This window comes from Schistocerca piceifrons, chromosome 3 (assembly GCF_021461385.2).
Source record: "Schistocerca piceifrons isolate TAMUIC-IGC-003096 chromosome 3, iqSchPice1.1, whole genome shotgun sequence".
Classification (NCBI taxonomy): domain Eukaryota; kingdom Metazoa; phylum Arthropoda; class Insecta; order Orthoptera; family Acrididae; genus Schistocerca; species Schistocerca piceifrons.
In genome coordinates, this window is record NC_060140.1 from 759948208 (window position 1) to 759973965 (window position 25758).

At 41.5% G+C, this 25758-nt stretch overlaps 1 protein-coding gene and 1 non-coding gene across 2 annotated transcripts in view; one reads left to right on the forward strand and one right to left on the reverse strand.

Annotated features, from left to right (window-relative positions):
* The window catches only part of LOC124787748 (dehydrogenase/reductase SDR family member 4), a 42287-nt gene extending 16779 nt beyond the window's left edge, over positions 1 to 25508 (forward strand). The window contains exons 5-6 of the mRNA XM_047254613.1: positions 23704 to 23759; positions 25101 to 25508. Coding sequence (XP_047110569.1) covers positions 23704 to 23759; positions 25101 to 25215 — 171 coding nt within the window. The 3' untranslated portion in view covers positions 25216 to 25508. The remainder of the gene's footprint in view (positions 1 to 23703; positions 23760 to 25100) is intronic.
* Trnal-caa lies at positions 22677 to 22751 on the reverse strand. Its single transcript has one exon. It is a non-coding gene; the product is annotated as a tRNA-Leu (tRNA).
* Positions 25509 to 25758: the final 250 nt, after the last annotated feature.

Genomic DNA, 25758 nt, shown 5'->3' on the forward strand with positions numbered 1-25758 from the left:
ACAAACTACACACATTAGCACACCCCGGTGTCAAAGCCTCCACCCGTCTGGTAGCTGAACGGTTTGTCTGGAAAAACATGGGCCGTGACTGTCAGTCTTGGGCAAGGGCATGCATGGTGTGTCAGCAGAACAAAGTTTCCAGGCACACTTCTCCACCCCTTGGCTGTTTTGCCCAACCTCCAGGCCGGTTTCACCATGTTCATGTCGACCTCGTAGGCCTTTGCCCCCCTCCGAGGGTTTCCGTTACTTGTTTACAGCTATTGACAGGATGACTCGGTGGGCTGAGGCTGTGCCTATTCCGAACATTACCTCTGAGACAGTAAGTCGAGCATTCTTAGATTCGTGGATCTCTAGATTTGGCTCACCTGTTTACCTCACCACTGACCAGGGGCGACAATTCGAGTCTTCAGTTTTCTCTGACTTATGTAAAATGTGTGGTATTGTCAAAATTCATACTTCTGCATACCACCCCCAAAGCAATGGGCTTGTCGAGCGATGGCATCGCACCCTGAAGTCTGCCCTGCGTTGCCATGACTCACTATGGACAGAGGCACTGCCCTTCGTGCTTCTTGGCCTTCGTGCGACTTTCAAGGAAGACCTCAAGGGGTCCGTAGCTGAGTTTGTATATGGTCAACCTCTGGTTTTGCCTGGAGAATTAGTCACTCCGACCCCACTTCCACGGCCCTCTGAACTCCCTTCACTTCTCGAGCGGGTGCGCTTGCACTGCAGCAGAATTCAGCCGCCACCTCCGGCTGCTCATACACTTCCGCGCGTGTACGTACCACGCGCGCTAGACTCTTGTGAGTACGTGTTTCTCAGAGACGACTCAGTCAAAGCCCCACTTCAGTCGCCCTACACAGGTCCTTACAAGGTCGTCAAACGCTCTGAGAATAACATGAATCTCCTCATAAAAGACTCTGTAACCATGGTCTCACTCAACCGAGTGAAACCAGCTTTCATTGAGCATCAGGTGAACCTCCCTGATTCTGCCCCTATTTCTCCCACTCCTACTTCGAGTGGCCATCCATCTTCCCACACCATGCATTTGGGTATTGATTTTCCACAGCGTGTTTCTCTGCCGAGCACTGCTCATTCTCCGCGTTCATCTAATTCGAGTGGCCAATCTTTTCGGGGCTTCACTCCTCACAGCCCTCGCAGTCGAACTGCCAACCACTCGGATTCTACCATTGTGTTACCATCTTCGTGTGACAGCTCTTTAGGCTCCTGGTTGCCTTCGGTCACGCTCCCTCGTCTGTCAGCTGATCGCCCGAGGTTGTCTCCTGCACAGTCTAGTGCACCTGCCACCCCCCTCTTAGCAGATGCTTCCCCATGCCATGGCTTTCCCACACCTCCCTGCCTCCCTACCATTGCTCGTACAGGTGCCATCCAAGAATTCACAACACATGTGCACCCTGATGACATACATAAATTATCTGTTGTCGTAGATGGCGATACAGTGTGTGTGGTACTCGCGTGTGACAAAATTGAGGGAGGAAGCGCAGAATCTCGTGTGGTGCACCGCTTTAAATTGAGCAGAAGTGCTGCGTGTGGCAATTTGCGTGCCTTTGTTAGGCCTTCTGGCAAGGTGATTCTCCGCCTGCCGGCTGACGAAGTGCTACACCTTCACTCCAGGACGGGACATCGTCTTCAGCCGCCGGCGTCGCTTGCTGACTTCACCGTCGACGTACCGGGCTTCACCCCCCGGTCTCCTACCAGTCGACTGCTTCCGCCTGACGCAGAAGAACTGTGCGTTACCTTCCTAACTTCTCACCCCCCCCCCCCCCCCATTCACAGGGACGTACTCCATACTGCGCGGGGGGGGGGGGGGGGGGGGTGTCTATGTGGCGTAGAGTGCCATAAAAATCGATATTTGTTCTGTGCGTAAGTGTGCTATCTTTGAGGAGAGGGGCTTTGGAGAGCATGTTGGACGCTAACGGCAGTTAGCCTCCGGACTTGTATCTGTGTAGACGCTAAGTGTGAATAAATCTGTATATGAGAGAATTCTAGTTGTTTACCTACAACTATACCATATTCCCTCATATCCTTTTCATAACATTGTCGTTATTCCATCCTGGGTTTTCCATTGTTTGATTTTTCTTATATGTGTAATGTTCATGTTTTCTTACTCCATTCATATCATGTCCTCTCTCTACTTTAACATTGATATGATTGGTCTGTTTCTTGTTTATAATATTGTAGGTCTTACACAAAGTATTATCAATAGCTGAACAAATAAATGTCATGTTTATGTATCCAGGATGTTGGAAGTTTCAAATTATTTTATGACTCTAATGCTGTAAATATAGTCAAATAAAATCAGACCTACAATTTTTTTCTTCCCCCATGAACCATGGACCTTGCCGTTGGTGGGGAGGCTTGCGTGCCTCAGCGATACAGATGGCCGTACTGTAGGTGCAACCACAACGGAGGGGTATCTGTTGAGAGGCCAGACAAACATGTGGTTCCTGAAGAGGGGCAGCAGCCTTTTCAGTAGTTGCAGGGGCAACAGTCTGGATGATTGACTGATCTGGCCTTGTAACATTAACCAAAACGGCCTTGCTGTGCTGGTACTGCGAATGGCTGAAAGCGAGGGGAAACTACAGCCGTAATTTTTCCCGAGGACATGCAGCTTTACTGTATGATTAAATGATGATGGCGTCCTCTTGGGTAAAATATTCCGGAGGTAAAATAGTCCCCCATTCGGATCTGTGGGCGGGGACTACTCAAGAGGACGTCGTTATCAGGAGAAAGAAAACTGGCATTCTACGGATCAGAGCGTGGAATGTCAGATCCCTTAATCGAGCAGGTAGGTTAGAAAATTTAAAAAGGGAAGTGGATAGGTTAAAGTTAGATATAGTGGGAATTAGTGAAGTTCGGTGGCAGGAGGAGCAAGACTTTTGGTCAGGTGATTACAGGGTTATAAATACAAAATCAAATAGGGGTAATGCAGGAGTAGGTTTAATAATGAATAAAAAAATAGGAGTGCGGGTTAGCTACTACAAACAGCGTAGTGAACGCATTATTGTGGCCAAGATAGACACAAAGCCCATGCCTACTACAGTAGTACAAGTTTATATGCCAACTAGCTCTGCAGATGATGAAGAAATTGATGAAATGTATGACGAGATAAAAGAAATTATTCAGGTAGTGAAGGGAGACGAAAATTTAATAGTCATGGGTGACTGGAATTCGTCAGTAGGAAAAGGGAGAGAAGGAAACATAGTAGGTGAATATGGATTGGGGGGAAGAAATGAAAGAGGAAGCCGCCTTGTAGAATTTTGCACAGAGCATAACTTAATCATAGCTAACACTTGGTTCAAGAATCATAAAAGAAGGTTGTATACCTGGAAGAATCCTGGAGATTCTAATAGGTATCAGATAGATTATATAATGGTAAGACAGAGATTTAGGAACCAGGTTTTAAATTGTAAGACATTTCCAGGGGCAGATGTGGATTCTGACCACAATCTATTGGTTATGAACTGCAGATTGAAACTGAAGAAACTGCAAAAAGGTGGGAATTTAAGGAGATGGGACCTGGATAAACTGAAAGAACCAGAGGTTGTAGAGAGTTTCAGGGAGAGCATAAGGGAACAATTGACAGGAATGGGGGAAAGAAATACAGTAGAAGAAGAATGGGTAGCTCTGAGGGATGAAGTAGTGAAGGCAGCAGAGGATCAAGTAGGTAAAAAGACGAGGGCTAATAGAAATCCTTGGGTAACAGAAGAAATATTGAATTTAATTGATGAAAGGAGAAAATATAAAAATGCAGTAAATGAAGCATGCAAAAGGGAATACAAACGTCTCAAAAATGAGATCGACAGGAAGTGCAAAATGGCTAAGCAGGCTAGAGGACAAATGTAAGGATGTAGAGGCTTGTCTCACTAGGGGTAAGATAGACACTGCCTACAGGAAAATTAAAGAGACCTTTGGAGAGAAGAGAACCACTTGTATGAATATCAAGAGCTCAGATGGCAACCCAGTTCTAAGCAAAGAAGGGAAGGCAGAAAGGTGGAAGGAGTATATAGAGGGTTTATACAAGGGCGATGTACTTGAGGACAGTATTATGGAAATGGAAGAGGATGTAGATGAAGATGAAATGGGAGATAAGATACTGCGTGAAGAGTTTGACAGAGCACTGAAAGACCTGAGTCGAAACAAGGCCCCGGGAGTAGACAACATTCCATTAGAACTACTGATGGCCTTGGGAGAGCCAGTCATGACAAAACTCTACCATCTGGTGAGCAAGATGTATGAGACAGGCGAAATACCCACAGACTTCAAGAAGAATATAATAATTCCAATACCAAAGAAAGCAGGTGTTGACAGATGTGAAAATTACCGAACTATCAGTTTAATAAGTCACAGCTGCAAAATACTGACGCGAATTCTTTACAGACGAATGGAAAAACTAGTAGAAGCCAACCTCGGGGAAGATCAGTTTGGATTCCGTAGAAATGTTGGAACACGTGAGGCAATACTAACCTTACGACTTATCTTAGAAGAAAGATTAAGAAAAGGCAAACCTACGTTTCTAGCATTTGTAGACTTAGAGAAAGCTTTTGACAACATTAACTGGAATACTCTCTTTCAAATTCTGAAGGTGGCAGGGGTAAAATACAGGGAGCGAAAGGCTATTTACAATTTGTACAGAAACCAGATGGCAGTAATAAGAGTCGAGGGACATGAAAGGGAAGCAGGGGTTGGGAAGGGAGTGAGACAGGGTTGTAGCCTCTCCCCGATGTTATTCAATCTGTATATTGAGCAAGCAGTAAAGGAAACAAAAGAAAAATTCGGAGTAGGTATTAAAATTCATGGAGAAGAAGTAAAAACTTTGAGGTTCGCCGATGACATTGTAATTCTGTCAGAGACAGCAAAGGACTTGGAAGAGCAGTTGAACGGAATGGACAGTGTCTTGAAAGGAGGATATAAGATGAACATCAACAAAAGCAAAACGAGGATAATGGAATGTAGTCAAATTAAATCGGGTGATGCTGTGGGGATTAGATTAGGAAATGAGACACTTAAAGTAGTAAAGGAGTTTTGCTATTTAGGGAGTAAAATAACTGATGATGGTCGAAGTAGAGAGGATATAAAATGTAGACTGGCAATGGCAAGGAAATCGTTTCTGAAGAAGAGAAATTTGTTAACATCGAGTATAGATTTAAGTGTCAGGAAGTCATTTCTGAAAGTATTTGTATGGAGTGTAGCCATGTATGGAAGTGAAACATGGACGATAACCAGTTTGGACAAGAAGAGAATAGAAGCTTTCGAAATGTGGTGCTACAGAAGAATGCTGAAGATAAGGTGGGTAGATCACGTAACTAATGAGGAGGTATTGAACAGGATTGGGGAGAAGAGAAGTTTGTGGCACAACTTGACTAGAAGAAGGGATCGGTTGGTAGGACATGTTTTGAGGCATCAAGGTATCACAAATTTAGCATTGGAGGGCAGTGTGGAGGGTAAAAATCGTAGAGGGAGACCAAGAGATCAGTACACTAAGCAGATTCAGAAGGATGTAGGTTGCAGTAGGTACTGGGAGATGAAGAAGCTTGCACAGGATAGAGTAGCATGGAGAGCTGCATCAAACCAGTCTCAGGACTGAAGACCACAACAACAACAACAACAACAACAAAATCAGTTTAGGATAAACTAACAGAGAGGGGAAGTTTCAGATAAATATAATATAATAAGAGCCGGAGAAGTGGAAGGCATTCCTTTATAATAGCTGTTTTCAGCTACAGCCATCTGTGATGCATTTCTGTACATTCCCAATACCACAATAGCCTGCAAACTGGAATTCATGCATTCGCTAGGTGTTATGGTAGCTGTGTGGTGGGAGAAAGCTAAGTACTAAGGATTTTTATGTTATGTGCTGTACCTCTATGAAAATAATTGTATGTCAGTGAAGCAAAGTTATATCAGTTTCCAAAAGTAGTTTTTTTTTTTTTTTTTTTTTTTTTTTTTGTTAATGTGCCATCATTAATGTATTTAATTTGTGATATGAGGTAACAATGAAGAGGCAAAAAATAAATTCCACGAAGAAAGCAAAGGTTGCACAGTATGAGAAAAAACATATGTTGTCAATTCATAAAGTGCATAACAGCAGGTGACCATGTAAAATCCAAACTTTTCAGATATACAATTGAGACCCACCGAAGACAACACATAGTGGGTGAAACATGTAGAAGCATACAATAAGAAAAAGGAAAAGTTATGTTTTGCAGTATGAGATTTTTTTAAGATCCATAATATGTGATTTTAACTTCCCCCCCCCCCCCCCCCCCCCCTATCTTACAGTCTGACACCCCATCTTGATAATGATATGCTGTTTTCTCAACATTGGGCATACTTTTTTGTGATGCTTCAATATTAAGTAACCTTTCTAGAAGTATGTGGTGAAAATTGTAATTATTGTGTACTTATATTGTTGAATTTAAGGTTATTCTTCACTGCATACTAAATGCATCTAACAAAGCAAAATTCTTTTTGTAGCTGGATGGAGAGTGTGTGAAATTGCACTCTTTCTCGAGGGATTCATTTTTATCTTTTTTTTTTTTTATTATTATTATTTCATCTACAGTGTATACATTTGTTCTGAGTAGACATTTTACTTACGTTGCTTGCTGATGGTGTGAGTGAGTGAATTCTTGAAGTCCAAAAATCTGATATGTTTGAAACGAAGGCTAAGCATAATGATAATACAGTATTTTGATCATGAGAAACACATACGTTACCAGCTTAATATGAAAATATAAGTATTAAAAGCTTGGAAACAAAGTAAGTCTTAAAATGCGTTATGCTTAGCACAACAAAACAGCGGTTAAAATTGACTGGTAGTGGAAAATGTGGAGCCATCATGAAAAATAAACATATTCATACAGTCATGGGCTTTCCAATAATTCTGGGGCTCGCAACTGTTGAAGAGTATGTGTGTGATGATTATGGACCGCAAGCCATTGCAGTACATCGTCCTTTACTCTCTCACTATTTATTTTCTCAGACTTACTGTTTAGGATACATATTCTGATGACAACCTAGCTTGCTCATAGGACATTGATTGTGGCTTCTCCCGCTGTGTTCTCTTATTTTATACCACATATTTTGATTACCGTGTGGGCTGTGCAGAAAACATCACCTAATACCCATCAAGGCAGCCTGTCCAGAGGGAGGGGGGGGGGGGGGGTCAGTGTCATACAGTTGTTAACAACTTGGTGACACACCTGTTCCCATAATGCCCCAAAAGAACCTCAACACAATACAGGGATTAACTTTCCTCCAAGATCTAATGCTGCAGATCGGCAAAACAACTATGAAACACTTGGAGAAGTGAGGGACCCACTTCAAGGTCCGACAGATAACAGGGTAAACACCGACACATTGACCTTCACTTTTGAGTGGAATTTGCTTCTAGGAAATGTCAAAATCATGTGTAACTGCTGCAATGTGAAGCAGTATTTCTTACCCCCAATCCGTATTTTAAATGACAGCATTTCAGGCATTTGTCTTTCAAGTGTACATACTACCCACTTTGTAGCTTTACGATCTTATCCCCCAAATCTCATTGCTTCGCTACAGTGGTGATCCTTGTGACTGTGATCACTTTCTGGTGATTATATCACTTCCTTGTCAGTGCACACTGGACCATTTGTCATGTTGGGCTCTTTGAGAAACAATTGGCAGTTGTATATCCCTGCTGTCACCTGCACTCTCTCTGTGTCAGATTGCATCAGTAAGGTAGTGGGATATATCTATGATGTGATCGTCTGTGGTGCTGGAACAGCTGTTCCTCTTTCTACAGGTCTGCTCGACCACTGGCTGGTGCCATGGTGGACTAAAAGCATTACAACAGGTATTCAGGGTTGTCAAATGGCCTCTATGCACAACCTCCTCCTCACTTTTAAGTGGCTTCTTGTAAGGCTTGCTGTCTAATTATACATGGTAAGAAGCAATTCTGGGAGTCCTATGTTTCCTCCAAGGAAACATATGCCTCTTCATCCCAGGTACGGGCCAAACTCCATAGTATTTTGGGCCACCAAAGATCAACAACTGTTCTGGATCTCTTTCTTCATGGTAGTATTTGAACCAATGCATCGAATCTTGCTGAACACTCAGCAACACACTTTCTGACAATGTCAGTGTCCTTTTGTTACCTGTCTACCTTTCAAACACAGTTGAAGAAATCTCTCTATCCTTCACCCCCGTTATGCAAAATTATATAATGAACTTCTCACTGAAATTGGACCTGCTTCAGGCTCTTGACCTGTCATACTATAGGGCATCAGGCTCTGGTACAATTTATAATCAGATGATCCAACAACTGTGTATTATTCAAAGTCATCTACTCGTGATCTTCTACTGTATTAGCATAAAAAGTGCTTTCCATTCACAATAGTGAAATAGTACTCGTCCCAGTCCATAAACCAGTAAAAAACCCTAAGTTCATTGACAGCTTCCAACCGCTTAACCTCACCATTGTATTCTGCAAAGTGCTTGAAAGGATGGTTAGGCTGTTTTTCAAATAACAGGGGCATTTTGGTTCCAGGAATGGACAATGTACAGTTGGCCGTTTGATTAGGTTGGAGACATCACTCTGAGATGCTCTTTCTAAGCGCCAAGTTGCTGTCGTCTTTAATGTACATGAGGCATACTATGTTGCCTGGCACTATCAAATTTTACTTACCCTTCATGATGAGCTTTCAAGGCTCCATACTGATTTTTATTCATCAGCCTTTATCCCACCAGTTGTTTCAGGTTAGAGTTGGTACATCACTCAGCTCCCCATGGGCCCAAGACAAAAGCATCATGTACAGTGCCATGGTATGTGTCACACTCTTCCTCATTGTCATTAATGGGCTAGTGATAACCATAGGACCGCCGGTCACACCCGCTCTATGTGTCAATGACTTTTGTATTTAATATAGCTTTCACTCTGTAGCCTTGGCTTAACACCAGCTCCAAGGCACCACCTAAGGGCTTTCCCTTGGAACCATTACCATGGCTTTCAGTTCTTCCTCACAAAAACATAATTCATGCATTACTTTTGTCATACCACAGTCCATCGTGACCCAGGACTTACTTGGGTACCCAGTGGTTAGACACTGTTGAACTGTCTTGATTTTTGCAACACCTCTCTGATGAAAAGCTGCTGTGGATGCTGCCTGTTCATCATCTAAGGACTAACTGTATGTGAAGGCTTACCACTCTCTGTTTCATGCAACTCTTCTTCATATTTACAAGGCACTGGTCTCATCCTGATTGTACGTAGTTAGCCAAGTTTATTGCTCAGTGAAATCTTCAACTTTGAAATTGTTGGACTCAATCAGTCGTCATAGAGTAAGGCTGCCCACTAGCACTTTCTGGACTAGGCCCATAGATGGTCTCCTTGTCAAAGTAGGGATCTTCCTTCTTCATTTCCAATAGTACCAACTTTTGTTCACTTACGCACTCACCAAGCAATTTCCTAATCATCCAACTTCTCAAATTATTTTTGCGTACAAGGTGCATCGAAACCCTAACACACACTATTGGGTGTCACTACCTGCTGTAGTGTGCCTCAATGCCCTCTGCCACAACCTCTGCCTAATGTCCTTAGAATGTGCATACCACGTTCCAATGTGAGGTTATTACTGCGTCTTGCGCTACTCCTTCAGTTACAGTATATAAAGTCAGTTACATTCACAGTTTAAGTTTGCATCACATTAATAGTTGTATTTATTTTATTTAGGAGTCTGTCATCGACAGTCTAATTTCGTTACTGTTAAAATTGTGTTAACTCCTAGGTAGAAAAGCTAATTTAATAAATTTGAATATGAGGTCTGATCAAAAAATTCTGGAGTATTTGTAATGTAGAGCCAATGGTGTTTTGGAGCGAAATGCAGTTGGCACCCCTACACACGCCTGTGTTTAATGTGTAACTACCGGAAATCTCATTGTTGTATGTCTGTTAGTTATTGTCCAGTGTGGTAATGAGTAGAATGTTGTGTCGTACAGTTTGCAAATTTCGAGATGGCAGAGATCTAATGCGTCTGCATTAAATTTGGCATGAAACTCAAGAAAACCTTTACAGAGACACACCAAATGATGCAGGAAGCCTGCGGTGATGAGTGCTTAAGGTGTACTTGGCATTACGAATGGTTCAAAAGGTTTAGAAATGGCTGGACGGATGACTGTAGTTCAGGACGCCCTTCGACAGTTGCATCAGGAACGTCAGTGAAATTGTGCGTGCCAATCAAAGACTGACTGACTGGAAGATTGCACAATAATGTGACATTTCAGTTGGATCATGTCATGAAATCCTGACACAATGTCTTGAAATGTATCTTGTTGCTGCCAGTTTTACCCCATGGCTCATGAGTCAAGACCAGAAAGGCCTTCACCTTGCAATCTGTGAAGAGCTTTTGGATCATACAAATGAATATGAGATGTTCCTTAAGAGAATCCTAACTGGTGACAAGAGGTGAGTCTATGGTTAGGATGTTGAGGCCAAGGTTCAATCGTCACAATGGCCTGGGAAAGGTTCTACAAGACCAAAAAGAAGCTCATTGGGTCAGGTCAAATGTCAAAGCCATGCTGATAGTTTTCTTTGACTTTGAAGGATTAGTTCTTCATGAATTTGTGCCACAGGGACAAACTATTAATTGGTGGTACTAACAGGACATGTTTGTGATGCCTATGAGAAAATGTGAGAAGGAAATGACCTGAAATGTGGCGATACAATTCATGGCTCTTGCATCACAATAATGCACCTGCACATTCATCCTAGTTGGTGTGAGACTATTGCACAAGCCATGAAATCACTGTGCAGCCTCATCCTCCATACTCTTCTGATTGGTCCCTGTGGACTTTGTAAATAAAAAAAGTTGAAAACCCCGTTGAAAGGACAAAGATTTGCAACGTTAGACGAAATAAAACAAAATTCGCAGATGGCACTTCCCGCGATCCAGGAGGAGACATACCAAGATTGCTTCCTTAAGTGGAAACAGTGTTGGGAGCAGTGTATCAATTGTGGAGGAAAGTATTGCAAAGGGAACCATGCACAATAAGTAAAAGGTAAGTGTAGAAAATTTTTGTGGACAATGTACCGGAATTTTTTGAACAGCCGTCATACAGCTATTGCTAAAACTTAAATAAATGTGTGAACAAGCTGAATTTTCTTTCTTTTTTGATACTGAAAAACAGAAGCCATTTGTAACTTCTTGTATTGACATCATTTACTTTAAAGTAGTTTAGTTTATAGTTTAATTACAGAATAGGAAATAATACAAAACTAAGCAACAAATACACACTTGTCACTGGCAGAGATTTTTCAAACGATATAGGGTACCACTATAGCATTATTTTTTCAGTGTATAAAAACTGTAGTATCAGGAAGAAATTACATACTTATTTTTATACCAACAAGAACTATTTTCACAAGTTTTAATCTGTTTTGTCATGATTTGTTTGTTTAGCAGTGCACTGGGTTACAAATTCCATTGGAACGACAACATAATTATTATGTTTTCAAGATAAAAGTTGGATAAATTATTTTGCTGTATTGTTGGAAAAGCACAAACATGTGATATACTACAGTGCAGCCAAGGAAGGAAAATCAAAAAATTCATGTAATTGCAAGTTTTTGTACAGTGGTAGGGGGGAGGGTGTTATGAACAAAATACTAAAAATCCCCTCCTTTGGGGTGTGGGTGTTGGGGTGGGAGAGGTTGCATTTAAAGGCACTTTTATATATTCGTCCCAAATAACTCAAAGACCAAAGTTTCTAGCAAAAATGTTTCCCAGTACAGAATTACACTACATGAAGTTTTCTACAAAAAAAGGTCCTGTTCGTTTTTTTGTCTAGGACTAATAGTTTCTGTGTTGCAGGGGATAGAAAAATCACAGATTATTAAAAATAGTGTCTTAATTATATAAAATTAATGTTTATTATTAAATGAAGTGGTTTAAGAACAAATATCAAATGTATTACCACATCTAAGTGCTGTGAGCCAAATCCCTTAAATTGTCATCTTCAGGTGAAAAGGGTGGAGGGTAGGAGTGCAGGGGAAGGCAGTCCATATGAATGTGGTCATGCAGTTCCCGCCTTCATAGGTCTGCTGACTGGAGGGAGAACAGATGATTCCCCCCTCATTACATTCTACCACATCACAAGAAGCAACTGCAGGGTTTTCATAAACTTCCACCAACTCTTCGCATTGTGCCTTATGAATCACTGGCGACTCAGTGCACAGGCATTCCAGGGGGGTGTTTACTTTCCACAAAAAGGATTAACACTACATTTTATACAATTATGAATTAATATTGCAAGAAACGCACATGCATAGAAGCTAAGTAAATCTCTAAAATCCATGGGGGACCACTAGTCTGTTCCCAATGACACACCCCCCCCCCCCCCCCCCCCGGAAGTATCAATAATCTTTGGTTTAGAGATGAATGAAAACAACTTGAAGGTCTAAAATCAACTTATTAAATAGGTAGTGCACGACAAAGCAAGTTTAACATTTAGAGATGCCTGGGGTCGCATACGTGCCAGCGAGTGCTGTGATTGGTCGACAAAGCTCGCTCCGCGCATGCGTGAAAGGTTTCAGCACATCTACCGCCGTGAGCCGGCGCACAAACGACCCCCGTATTGTTGCGAAACAGTCGATCAGAGAAGCCGCATTCACCAGCACTAAACTGTGCATGCGTTCTCACTAAGGAGCCACAAAGGCTGCTTGGGAATACGACCTGAAGTAAAAGTACACATTTTTTTCACATGGAAAAAAAAGTGATGAATTTCATTTTCACATTTTTATTCAATAATTTTACTCATTATTTTACACGATTTGGTGAAGTGTGGCCGCAGACCCCCTAGAAAGAGCCGGCGGACCCATAGGGGGTCCGCAGACCACACGTTGGGAAGCCCTGCTATAGGGGAAACTGATTCCTAGTAATCCTGTTGGCATCTGTAGTGTTCTTCAGGGAAAGGCTACCTTCTCCAGCATGAGTGCTGCTTGCTTTTCAGGTTACAGACAGACTATACCTTCCCAGCATTTCCTGCCCTGTTCTCTTATGTGAGCAGACCAAATTACTTCATTGAGCTCATGTTTATACATTGGAGTTATTTTCAGTTTATTAAGTGAGTACTTATTTGAAGCTGTTGTGTGAGCTTTATGTAAAAATGTTCAGCATCTGGAGCTGTCAACTGCTTACCACACTATGGAGCCTGTCCCAAATGTAACACTGACTGGAATACGTTTCATAGCATGAGATGGCTCAAATGCCTTAGCTCACCCGACCTCTGAAGAGGTCCAGAGGCTTGAATTGTCTCCCATTGCAGCATAAGAAGATCAAGTAGGAGTTATGGGCCTTCAAATATTTCAACATCAGTCAAGAAAATCATTACAGCAAATTACTGTTCATCAGACATATTTACTCAACCACAGTGAGAGATACATTTTTGATGTGTGGTATGTCTGCTAACAAGGAACACAATGAAACACAGCATCAACAAGAATCCAGTGAAAGTATTTTGCACATCTCAAACCCATTTAACAACTGAGGGTCTGGAGGCCTGAGGATGCTCTTATAAAAGGCACTATCCACATCAGGTGTCACTGGTGTGCTGCTGCTTGTGCATTGAAAAGCTGACAACAGCAGTTGGTGAGCAGACACCTTTGTAGTTTTAATCTTGTCATGCACTGCACTTGACATAGTCACCTGATTTATGTCTGCTGCAGGCAGTAACCAATGGGTTACTATACTCCTTTCTTGCAGGGGGAAAGACTATGCATTGCTGTACACAATACTGTGACTGGAGAGATGTCTGTAACATCCTTGACGGTGCCAGGAGAGGCAACCAAAAGTATGAGACTGGACTGCTGCATACAGGCAAAATTGAGTGGATCAAGGCCACGCATGCAGACCCCAGGGTGTCTGGTGGACAGGGCCACTGGCAGGTGAGAGCTATCCGGACAACAGAGTCCATGACAAGGAGCATTGATATGGGCAGTGATGACACCAGACTGGAGAGGAGCTCTGGCGATGAAGATCTGATTCCGTCCCCGTCCCCGCTGACAGCAGCACCTGCTGAGCACAGTAGGAGGTGCCAGCACCGGCTGCAGGAAGCAAACTTACCATTGGTGTTGACAGAACCCTAACCACTGGGTAGGTGGGCACAATCGGGCCTGCTTGACCCCTCAGAGTGGTCAGGGCCAATGAAAAATGAGACATTGGACCCAGAGCGTAATGGAGGAGCTCTGCACTCATTCTGGGATGCAACTGGTTTTGGTGAAGTGCCACGAGCTTTGGTGTGAACCATGAAGACGTGGCCACCAGGGATCACACTGGCTGCAGACTATATTTGGAATCCAGTGATAGTGCCATCCAAATGCCCTGGCTCAGCCTGCCATGCTGGGCCTGAATGTTGACAAAACTGGCACTGTTGGTGGCACCTGCCTGGCAGCAAGAAGTTGAGCAGCATCCACAGCTAATGGTGTGCAGGAGCTCAGTGGGACTCTTGGCCCCAGTTGGCAGCATTCTGTAACAGCTTAAAAAAAATGTGAGAGCCTCCTCGGCCAGGAAATTTACATACTTGCACATTTGTGTCTCAAACATTTGAACAAGCCAGTCCACCTCGCCGTTCAATTGTGGATGTAAGTAGGCATCGTGATATGGTGAATGCCATTGTCTGCAGAGAAGTCCTTAAAAAATTGTGCCACGGACTGAGGACCATTTGTCCAAAACCAGAGTGCAAGGCAAGCCTTCTATGGAGAATTTCTTTGACAGGGCCTTGACAGTCATGTCAGCTGTCACAGACGGACAACAAATGACATAACGAAAATTAGAAAGATCATCAGTTGCCAACAAGTCTAAAAAAGGATCAGTGAAATCAGTGTGGACTCTTTCTCAAGAGTGTGTAGGGGCTGGCCATGGCAAAAAATCAGTGCACGGTGCTTCCTGCTGGCCTGAACACTTGTGTTTCACCTCCCGATTGATGCCCGGCCAAAGCACATGGCTGCACACCCAACAGTTTTGTGCAAGAGATCCTCCAGTGACCCTGATGTAAGTGGAGGACCTCCTGCTGGAAAGCTGCTGTAAATATAATGCGGCGAGTAAACCTGTCTGTTGGTAGGAGAATGATGCCATCCAAGAGGCAGAGGGCAGTGGCCCATTGCGTAAAAATTCCTAGTGGGTCTGATGCCAGGCCTGACGGATGATCGGGCCTACTGTGTTTTATCATGTGCATGATCTCTTACGGTGGGTGATCATATGAAATTTTGCGCCATACAAGAACACGTAAAATTTTTTAAGGCATCGACAATAGCAAGAGTTTGTTTTTCCTCTGGAGAATAAGGTTTCCAAGCCAAGATGAGTGTTTTTGATACAAAGGCATAAGGCTGCCCCCACTGCATACTGTGACACATACATAGCGAGAAGCAGATGCTTGCCGGGTTGAAATGTTGCAAGACATGACACGGAGCAAAGGCTATCATTAAGCCACATAAAAGCATGCTCACAGGCTGCAGACCAAACAAAAGGAGCACTTTCTGAAGCAACAGGTACAAGGGATAGATGATAGTAGGCACTCTGGAATTAAACTTGCAATAGTACACCACTTTGCTGAGATTCTCATAGATTAGACAGATCGGGCAAACCTATAATGGCAGTGACATGCTCTATTAGTCAGGTGCCCTGCTGAGAAATTTCATGATCCAGAAAAATGCAGGAAGGCTGGAAAAAGTGTGACAGTGAGATTGCATTTAAGGCACATGGCCTGTAGAATAGTAAACAAAGAACGGAGGTTATGTACTTGATCCAGCATGTTAGCTGAACAGTAAACAGAGAATGGAGGTTACGTAGGTGATCATCCATGGTAGCATCTATCACAACGATACCTTGAATATAGATGATGCAATGAAGGACAATTGTCATCACTTGTTCTAAAAAAATGTAGAATATGGCAGGCACACTAGGGACCCCAAACATTAGCCATTGATACTGATGGAGGCTGAAAGGCATGTTAGCCACAAGCAACTGTTTTGATGCTTCATCCAACGGAATCTGAATGAGGTTTTTGGCCATGTCGATTTTTGAAAAGAATCGACCCCCAGCCAGCTTAGCTTGTTTATGATCACTAAGGCGTGGCCACTCACTTGAGGAAATTGGTCTGATCACTCCAAATGATATGAAGCAATAGCTACTGGTCACCAGCTGGAGGGGGGGGGGGGGAGAGAGAGAGAGAGAGAGAGAGAGAGAGAGAGAGAGAGAGAGAGGATGGGTCGTGGGCTTGAGGATGATGTATGCTGTTGTGAAATTGTTTGCACAGCCTAGCCCTGGGGAAAACAGATCCGAAAACTCAGCATGTAAGGAATCCATTTCATGATAAGGCACTTGATGTGACACCAGATGTGCTGCATCCACAATAAGAAACCAAAATATGCAAAGGCATCTGACCCAAATTAATTTTCAGTACTTGCATCATTAACCACCTGATATGTAACAGAATGGACAACTGATTTTTAAAGTAAGTCAACCGTAAATCATGAATTAATAAGAGATATTGAAGTCATAACAGAACTGAAGCTTACAGAACAGCTTCTTTATGATCAGTTAAGGAAATCAGTCTGATCACTCCCTATGATATTAGCCATTGATGGCTTGTAGGATTAATGGCTTATCCATCCCCAGCATTTCAGTGAAAAATTGTTCTGGCCTGCAGACAACAATGAACACGTTGGTGAAACAGTGTGCATGTGAGTCAGTGAAGATTAGGAATCTGCTGTTTGTTATAGCTTACCAAGTGTTGCTTGAGGTATACCAATGATGGGAGGAGGGGTGGGGGGGGGGGGGAGGGGGCTGGCTTATGTCTATGAGTTGAACAGGGACACAGTGGCCCCCATGTTGCCTTGTAGGATTAGTGGCTTATCCATCACTCTCATTTGAGTGAAAAGTTTGTTCTGGTCTGCAGACAACAATGAACATTATGGCGAAACAGCTGAGTGTCGATGTCCATAGATTCTTGCAGTGGGAAAGGAGGGGGGTGGGGGTTAAGATTGAAATAATGCTGCTATGTGACCTCTCCTTTTACATTCATGGCAAGATGCCCAGTGCTTGTGGTGGACCCTCCGCTTGTGCTATACGAAACAAGAGGGCCACAAAGGAAGTGGCATTCGCTGTTCCCATTACCGAAAAATGCCTCTAATTGGTGACGTGCGGCATGGGGACATATAACAAAAGTGGAATATTTGAAACCTGATTCAACGTAAGGTCTTTAAACTGAAAGGCATGTTGGCACACCTACTTATCTGGGGCTGAACAAATAATTGCATGTCTGACCGTAGGTTCTGCATAAGATTCCTGAGACTTAGCCATGTCCCGTAAGACTGAGACCGTGAAGCGTGGCCGCCCAAGCTGTGGCAGCTGTTAGCAACATTGGTAGAATTCAACATGTTCAGTGGCCATGTGGGTATGCTTGTATTGACAGGAGGACAGCAAGTGACACATATCATCAAAAGAAAGTGACTCTGGTTCTTGCAGAGGAACTAACTTGCACAGTAAGTGATACATACTAAGTGGTCTCCACGATGAAGAAAGAGCCTTACAGGTCTTTGTGTCCACCACCTGGAATGCCATGGAATGTTGGTAAAACTGCTTGTTGTAAGTGTTCCAATCTTCTGTTGATTCATTATTGGGGGTACAGCAGTAGGTGAACAACCAGCAGCTGAACCTGGGTGAACAAAGTCAACAATCATTCCACCACAGCTGTATGTGCATGTCATTGTTGCAGAAATGACCAGTGTAAAGCCTCCAATGAGAGACAAGTGGCAGAGAAACCACAAAAGCTGAAATACGTGAAAATTTGATGTGCATTGTCACCACCTGTGTTCTAACTGGTAACACAAGGAAACCCACAGAGGTACAATTTATTTGTTCACAGAGCAATATCAACAAGAATGCTGATTCATTCCACATCATTTCAATAAAAGAATTGTTCAAATGATCTATGGACCAGGTAACTAACTAAATAACAACTAGTTAGCTAACAGTGAAAGTAGTTTACATGTCTCAAACACATTTAACAACCAAGGGCCCTGGAGCCAGTGAATGTCCTTATGAGGACACTATCCACATTAGATGTCACTGGTGTGGTGCACTCATGCACAGTAGACCTTGTGGCAGTGGTGGGTGACCAGGCTGCATCTGGTGGTCGCCTTGGTAGTTGTGGGTGCACCATTTGAATGTCGGCATGCACTACACTTGTAGTCATCCAACTTAGGTCTGCTGTGGGTGTTAGGTGTAGTAACCAGCAGGTTACTACAGTGGCACCACTAAAATTAAGTCTTATAGTATGAATGATCAGGAGACCCCAAAAAGGCAGGTTCAGCCACCTAACTGGAAAGGTTTTTCCTATCTTTGCACCCACACCTACCTTTCCTTTGTGATGTATGAGAGCTGTGTGTGATAAGTGTGTCTGTTAAGTGTAGATGACTGTAAAGGTGTTGTGTAGTGAAATGTCATGTTCGTATTGGAGCACCAAGGGGCTTACCGAGTTTTGATGTCACCGTCCAACAGATTTATCACCATCAGTAGTGTTGCATGCCCTTACTTCATGAGATACTGCAGAGAGGTTTGGAATAAAATCCAAGACATTGATACAAAGACTGTAGATCCAGGACTTTCGGCCACCACATCCTGTCCCTTCTTCTGTAAAGGCGAAGGGAAAATGGCCAACATTGTGTAGCATACCTTGACTGTCACCATCCAAGGACTGGCCATGCCCAGTGGTTCTTAACTTCTGTGACTTAATGGGAACCAGTGTATCCGCCCCACCACTGCCATTGAAAGTGGATCCACTCATTGACATTGCAGCCCACTCTACAAGTGCCAGCAATTCCTGAGTGGAAGAGGTTTTTACAATCTGTGAAAAACAGAATTAATGATGAGCAAAGCGCATGTAACGAAATTAATGGTGAGCAAAGTGCAGTAACTTTCTGGACATTCATTAATTCACCACCAAGTGACTACAACACAATTACATGTCTTCACAGTATGCTATTACAGGGTGTACACGAACTGGGAGATCCGGGAGAAAACCGGGAAAAACCCGGGAATAGTTTAAAATTCCGGGAAGTTTTCATCGTTTTAGTTTTCAGTTAAATTTTTGTGATTTTGACTGGTAATAACCAATACTCTAACAAAGTATATCACTGTATCCCACTACTGCAGAATAATACTGCAGCAACAAAACACGGAAATTGCCTCCAATGAGCGTGGCGTGACAACTGTTTAAATCAGATTCGTTTCAGCAGTTGCGACCGGGCTCTTCCGCATGCGCAGTTGAGTCGCGTATGAGTAGTACCTTCTCCCGCTTCTGGTTACAGAAGTGTGGCTGGGCGCCACTACTTAATATTGCCCCGGTTCGGAAATTAGTAAATCTGGGGCTGATGCACAGAGCAGTCTGACTTGTGGTGGGGAGATGGGTCGTCTCTACATGACCTGTGTTTACATTTAGTGATTTTGTTGTTTTGTCTTTGTTTATTGCTCTCACGTTAAATGATAACAAAATGGATTTTTGTGGCCGGGAACAATCAACTGAATTAAAATACGTTCACATTATTACGGAAGACTAAAATATGTTATTAGTTTTAGATTTTATTTCCACCTTTCTGACAGTCAAACATTAATCGCCTTACAGAACAATGAAGTTATTTTTGCCGGTTTGCTAAAGAGATTTGGCTTTTATTAATCTTTTCTGTTGAGGCAGTCAATTTATTTGAAACTAAGTTTTTAATTTCACACTATTGGCTAGTTTCAACTGTTCACTGCATGTCAAGTGCACGTATGGCATTATGCCATAATAAAGAACCAAAATGAGATAATGCAGTACTGGTACTCCAAGAAAATTTACATACGAACGTGCATTTTAAGCTGACTTATGCGTTTTAGTATGGTTCACGAAATTCCGACACTCTTGAAGTATCCTCTGGTGTCTTGTTTCTTTTATGACATAATGTAAGATCTTTTAATGTTTTACACGTACGAACATATGGGCTTCTTGCGTCATCGTAGGTGCGCAAGCGCGGTGACGCCTGTTATCTGGCGCTCTCTTGCAACTGCAGAAACGAACCTATTTCTAACAAGTCACGGGAAAATATTACGAATGATCGTTTGAAAAGTGTTACATTCAAAGCAGATTTCCTTTTACTTAAGATGAGCTATGTGTGAAAATGTACGATGAATTTCTTAAATCACAAAGCGTTTGACTCTCATTTAAAAATCAACTCTTTGAGGAAGACCATTTAGAAGAATTTCGAGCCCAGAAGATCAGACATTTATGTCGTTATTAAAAATTTTAGTGGCACATTTGTGTGATGTATCTTAAAGTGTAACAAGTGCAAAAAAGATTGACATTATATGTAGAAACTTAGCGTCTCTTCCAGCTTATTAATCTTAGAGACCAATATTGTATGTGAATGCTATGTATATTAATTTAAATCATTAACTTTTCTTATTTGTGTGTTCGCGCTACTTAAGAGTGATCTTGCTATTTGCTGACTACATCAAGTGTCCTATGCTGTCATCAGCTGGCGAGAACATGTGACATTAGCTATGACGGGCTTACAAAAGTGCATCGCAATCTCGATTTCAATGCTTCGGAAAGTGACATGCAGTGTTTGGTGAATTCGAATTTATACCTTCGTAATACGAAAAAATGTAGCGTACATGTTGCTGCACATCAAAAGTCTTTCAAAACGTGTTTCTCCCCTCTGAGTTTCGTTTTCTAAAGTGCCAGGAAATTCTACCCCGGTATATAAAACCATAAACATTCAAAGGATTGATGAGTTTTACAGTGCCGATTAAGATTATACTGTCACTTAACACAGAAAGAGTGTATCCTCACCCGGGAGAAAGTGTATTTTTTGTAGGTATGAATATTCTGCTCCAAACAACTGCAAGCAGAGCAGTAGCTGCTGTCACCTGATATTTGCTACACAAATGCCACACTTTCAGTTGAAACTGCATATTATGAGCTTTCACATTGCCTGTATAACTGCAGGTGTCGCTTTGCAATTTCCGTTTCACTAAGGGCGTTACAGATGGAAAAAAAAGTAACTTTTCATGACTTTAAACTTTGTTCTTGGTAGAAACTGCTTAATTTAGTCCATGCACCATAGCATTCTATCCACTCACCACACAACTACCATTATGTTGACATTATACTCAAGTGAACTGAATCTTAGTGTTTTCTTCAAACCTAGAAGTAGATGCAGTGGTACTTAAACATTCATATATAGCAAGACAGTTAAATGTTTAAAAATGTACACTGATGTGTCACTGCTGAGTAAAGGCTTGTGTCCAATATAAGTAAACTTTTTGCAAGTCACTTGCAGAAGCTACTTCTGAAATTTGTTTGACATGAAAAATACCACCAGCAAGTCGACCTCTGCAAGTTGATGAAACTTAAAATATCAGTGCTGGGAAGGATAATGGCGCAAAGACAGATGATCCAAAACAAATGTACCCTTGGAAACCCCTAAACATATATAATTGGCCACCACAGCCAACAAGTACGAAATTAATTTACAGATTACTTTGTTTCGCCAGAAGGAGATGTAGAATAGCAGCTCAGATAGCTAAAATTTAAAGACTTTGTTTTATAGTACCTTAAACATAAATACATTACATTTGTAATAAAATTAATAAATAATGTTTGAGAAAAGAGTAATTAAAAGGCCATCTCTTGGTTGTACAGCTTGCCACATTTTTGTAGCCAGCTTTCAAATATTTAATTGTAAAGTAGACAAGAGATGCCCGAAACTAGCGTACGACATTCTCAGAAAGTTGATAATCTGAGCAAAGTCATCTGATTTTATTTCATTCGACAGTGTTTCTTGATAAATTAAATATGTATGCCTCTGTATAAATTTCTTTACCCAAATATTTATTTTGTTTCTTAATTATGTTTTTCATAATGATTTTTCTCCAATAATAATAATAATAATAATAATAAACAATGGGGGCAGCTGCTTTGTTTTTGACCTCAACGCTGTAGACTTCTACTTGCAAGCTCGCAATGCAACTCTACTGGAAACACTTCTGGTTGTACTTGCAGCAAGTTCCTGTAACTAACTTGCCGAAGTAAACTTGAGTAAGTTTTTGTTCTAATGTAAACACATCACCAGCTGCTTGCAGAAGTTTCTTGCTAGTGTACACACATCTTCACATACCTTGATGACACTTGCTGCAGCATACTGCAGAAGGTGATTGGAAGAAACATGCAGTGGGATGAACAGAAATGACACTTTTATTAAAAAATGATAATTACATAGAACTCACCGCGATTCATGGAGGTCCCCTGGACATTACAAAAGATGGGACATAACTTGTAATAGGGTGTATTATCACCACAGACTACAGTGTATGCCCTGCAACACGCTCCCATGCTGGTCACAAGGTTGACGAGTTCTTGTGGTAGGGTGTTCCATTCCTCCACCAGTGTGGTTGACAACTGCTAGATGGTCATTGCTACATGTGGATGTGCTTTTGCCAAATGAAAGTACATTCAGCATTGTCAAACATGAGCAGTTTCGTGGCCCAGGTGTTACGGTGTGAGAAGGCATAATGTTTCCAGAATGAGATTTTCACTCTACAGCGAAGTATGCACTGATACGAAACTTCCTGGCCGATTAAAACTGTCTGCTGGACCGAGACTCGAACTCGGGACCTTTGCCTTTTGTGGGCAAGTGCTCTACCGACTGAGCTACCCAAGCATGACTCATGACCCGGCCTCACAGCTTTATTTCCACCAGTACCTCGTCACCTACCTTCCAAACTCCACAGAAGCTCTTCTGTAGAGCACTTGCCCACAAAAGGCAAAGGTCCCAATTTCAAGTCTCGGTCTGGCACACAGTTGTAATCTGCCAGAAAGTTTAAGGCATAATGTTGCTTGAGAATACTGACCCCCATGGTACGTTGATTGATCAACTTTATTGTGACACTGTACTCTTTCCCTATGTGCGTCTTTGCAGGAGTGCGTTTGACCCTAACTTAATTTTTATGGATGACAATGCATGACCATATCAAACAGCATAGATGGAGGATCTCTTAGAAGTAGAGGATGTTTAGCGAATGGACTGGACTGCCTGCCACCCATCCCTCAACTTAAATCCCATGTCACTTGTGTGGTATGTGTTGGGGAGATGTAGTGCAGCATGTCCACATATGACAATAACCATCAATAAGTTCTCAGACATGCTGTTGGAGGAATGGAATGCCCCATCACAAGATCTTTACCAACCTTATGGTAAACATGGAAGCACATTGCAGAGCATGCACTGCAGTATGCGGTGATCAAGCACCCTATTGAGAGTGATGCCCCACCATCATGGACCACCGTGACTTCAGCGTAATTATTGTCTTTCAATATAAATGTCATTTCTGTTCATCTTTTGTGTACTGCTTTCAGTTACCTTTTGTACTATACTGTAGCAATTCTTTTTATGTATGGTCCAAGTTCCCTCAAGGTATGTTACTTGGCAGCGAAACATCATTCAAAAGTTACTTTTGACCTTAAATTTTGCACACAAGTGTACTAGTGTATTTTAAATGTATGTTTTATATGTTCTTGGTTGTATTTACTTTCATTGCTTTATATCATATTCTAGAATTTATGTAATGTAACAAGAACGATGACTTTGACAATTGTTTTGTGAATTTGTTGCAGCTTTATGAAAGTGAAGAAACCAATGAAATTACACTTTCACAGATCCCAATGAGGAGGTATGTTTGACAATACTACAATTTTGGAATCTAGATATATTAATATATAATGCCTGACAAGAAAGATGTACCCAGTAGGGTAGGAGGAAATGGAATGATACTTCATGGGTGGAGAGAATTCGAGTTATTCCAGCAATTACAAAATCAAGTCAAATTTACAAACAATTTGGCAGTATGAGCTCACTTTATCAATGTGACGTTGCACCCTCTCTGGCCAGAACACATGGATTGATTTGGGAGGGTAGGGTGTCGTGAAGCTGCAGTATGTTTTTGTGAGGAAAGCTGGCCCACAACTGGTTGTAACTGTCTCTTGATACCCTTGATATTTGCACTGGGGCAGAGTTGACATTTGATCTGGTCCCCTGTATGTGCTATTGGGGACAGATCTGGAGATGTTGATGGTCATAGGGAGTTGGTTTAGCTTTCTGTTTGCTAGCTGTTAGAATGTCAACTAGACAACACATAAGGGACAAAAAATTGATCATTCAGCTGATATGAAGATGAAAGAATTGTACTCAATAGAATGAATACTTCCATAGGTGATAGTTATTGTCATTAATTATTCAGAGACTAGATTTGGTTCCCAGTAATGAAAGCATGGGAAATTGTGTTGTTCAATGAGGGACATGTCATTAGTTTAGGAGCAGCTCGAGAAAATAAGTGTCAAAATTTATACTAAAGCTGCCAATGTGGCAACCAATGTTAGGGCTGAACCAAACTGGGAACCATTCTTAATTTGGTTATTATTGTTGAATGCAACACTTTTAGTGTGTGTTTAGGACCACCAATAGGGAATTGTAGACCTTGAAATTTCACGAATGTCTGAGAAAGTAAACAATGCGACAAACTTGACAACAACTTATTCTTCATTTTACATACAAAAAAATTAGAACTACAGATGTACTAATTTAATATTTATCTTTTTCTTTTTTTTAAATTATAGAAACAGAGTTTTTGTCAAGCACGAAATAAATAATAGAACAGTGCTAAGGAAAAATAACACAGAACTTTTTTAAATGTAAATTATTCAGTTTGCTTCTGAACATCACCTAACCTGGCATCTGTTTTGACTCATCCCTATTTTTAAATGTGCAAGTTTGTCATACAAAATTATTTATAAAACAGTTGAGTGCAATCAGTGGATAATGGAGTCATTTAAAACATCCCAATTGCTGCATTATTGAGACAACAGTCATAACAAGAACTGGGAATTGTTATTTGCAAGGGCACTACACAGTGAACTGTATTGCATTCACTGGAAAAAATCATTAAGCCATATTCACCTTTGTAACACTGTTTTGAAAAATAAATTACAAAACAGATTTTGATCTTTTGTTTCAGACTTGCACATCCTGATGAGATATCTGGAATTGTATCATTTCTGTGTTCTGAGGATGCCTCTTACATAACAGGAGAAACTATAATTGCTTCTGGTGGAATGCCATCAAGATTATAACATACAATGTGAAAGACTGTACTTTACAACTATATGATATTATTGGGGGTGAATGGTACATTAAAATCTCCATTTTTTGAGGATATAAAGGAGTTTGTGTCAGTCAGGGTTAATGTTTATAAAAATGTCTCAGTGCAATATTTTTTTTAAATTGTGGGTGTATGTGAAGCAGTGATTATTTTGTAAATTTTAGAAACTGGGTGTATGGAATTGGATATATGTATTGGTAATGTATATATGTAACCATGACAGTATAGTGAAACATTGAATTAAATAAACAGATCTTGCCATTATAATTGTATTAAAGACTAATTTTCAACTAAAACTTTTATGGCAGTACTATCCTTAACTTGAAAACTGGTGGAAAATTGACACACATATGAGATCTGAATGTAATGAATTACCTATGAGGTCCTGTAATTTTGTTTGGTATGTACATACATCTGTATTTCTTCTTGATATCAAAAAGTTTTAGTCTTTTTTTGCTCTTCCAGGGATCTATTTTCTTACCTTATGTAAAAGAAAAGTGGACTTAAAATAGTG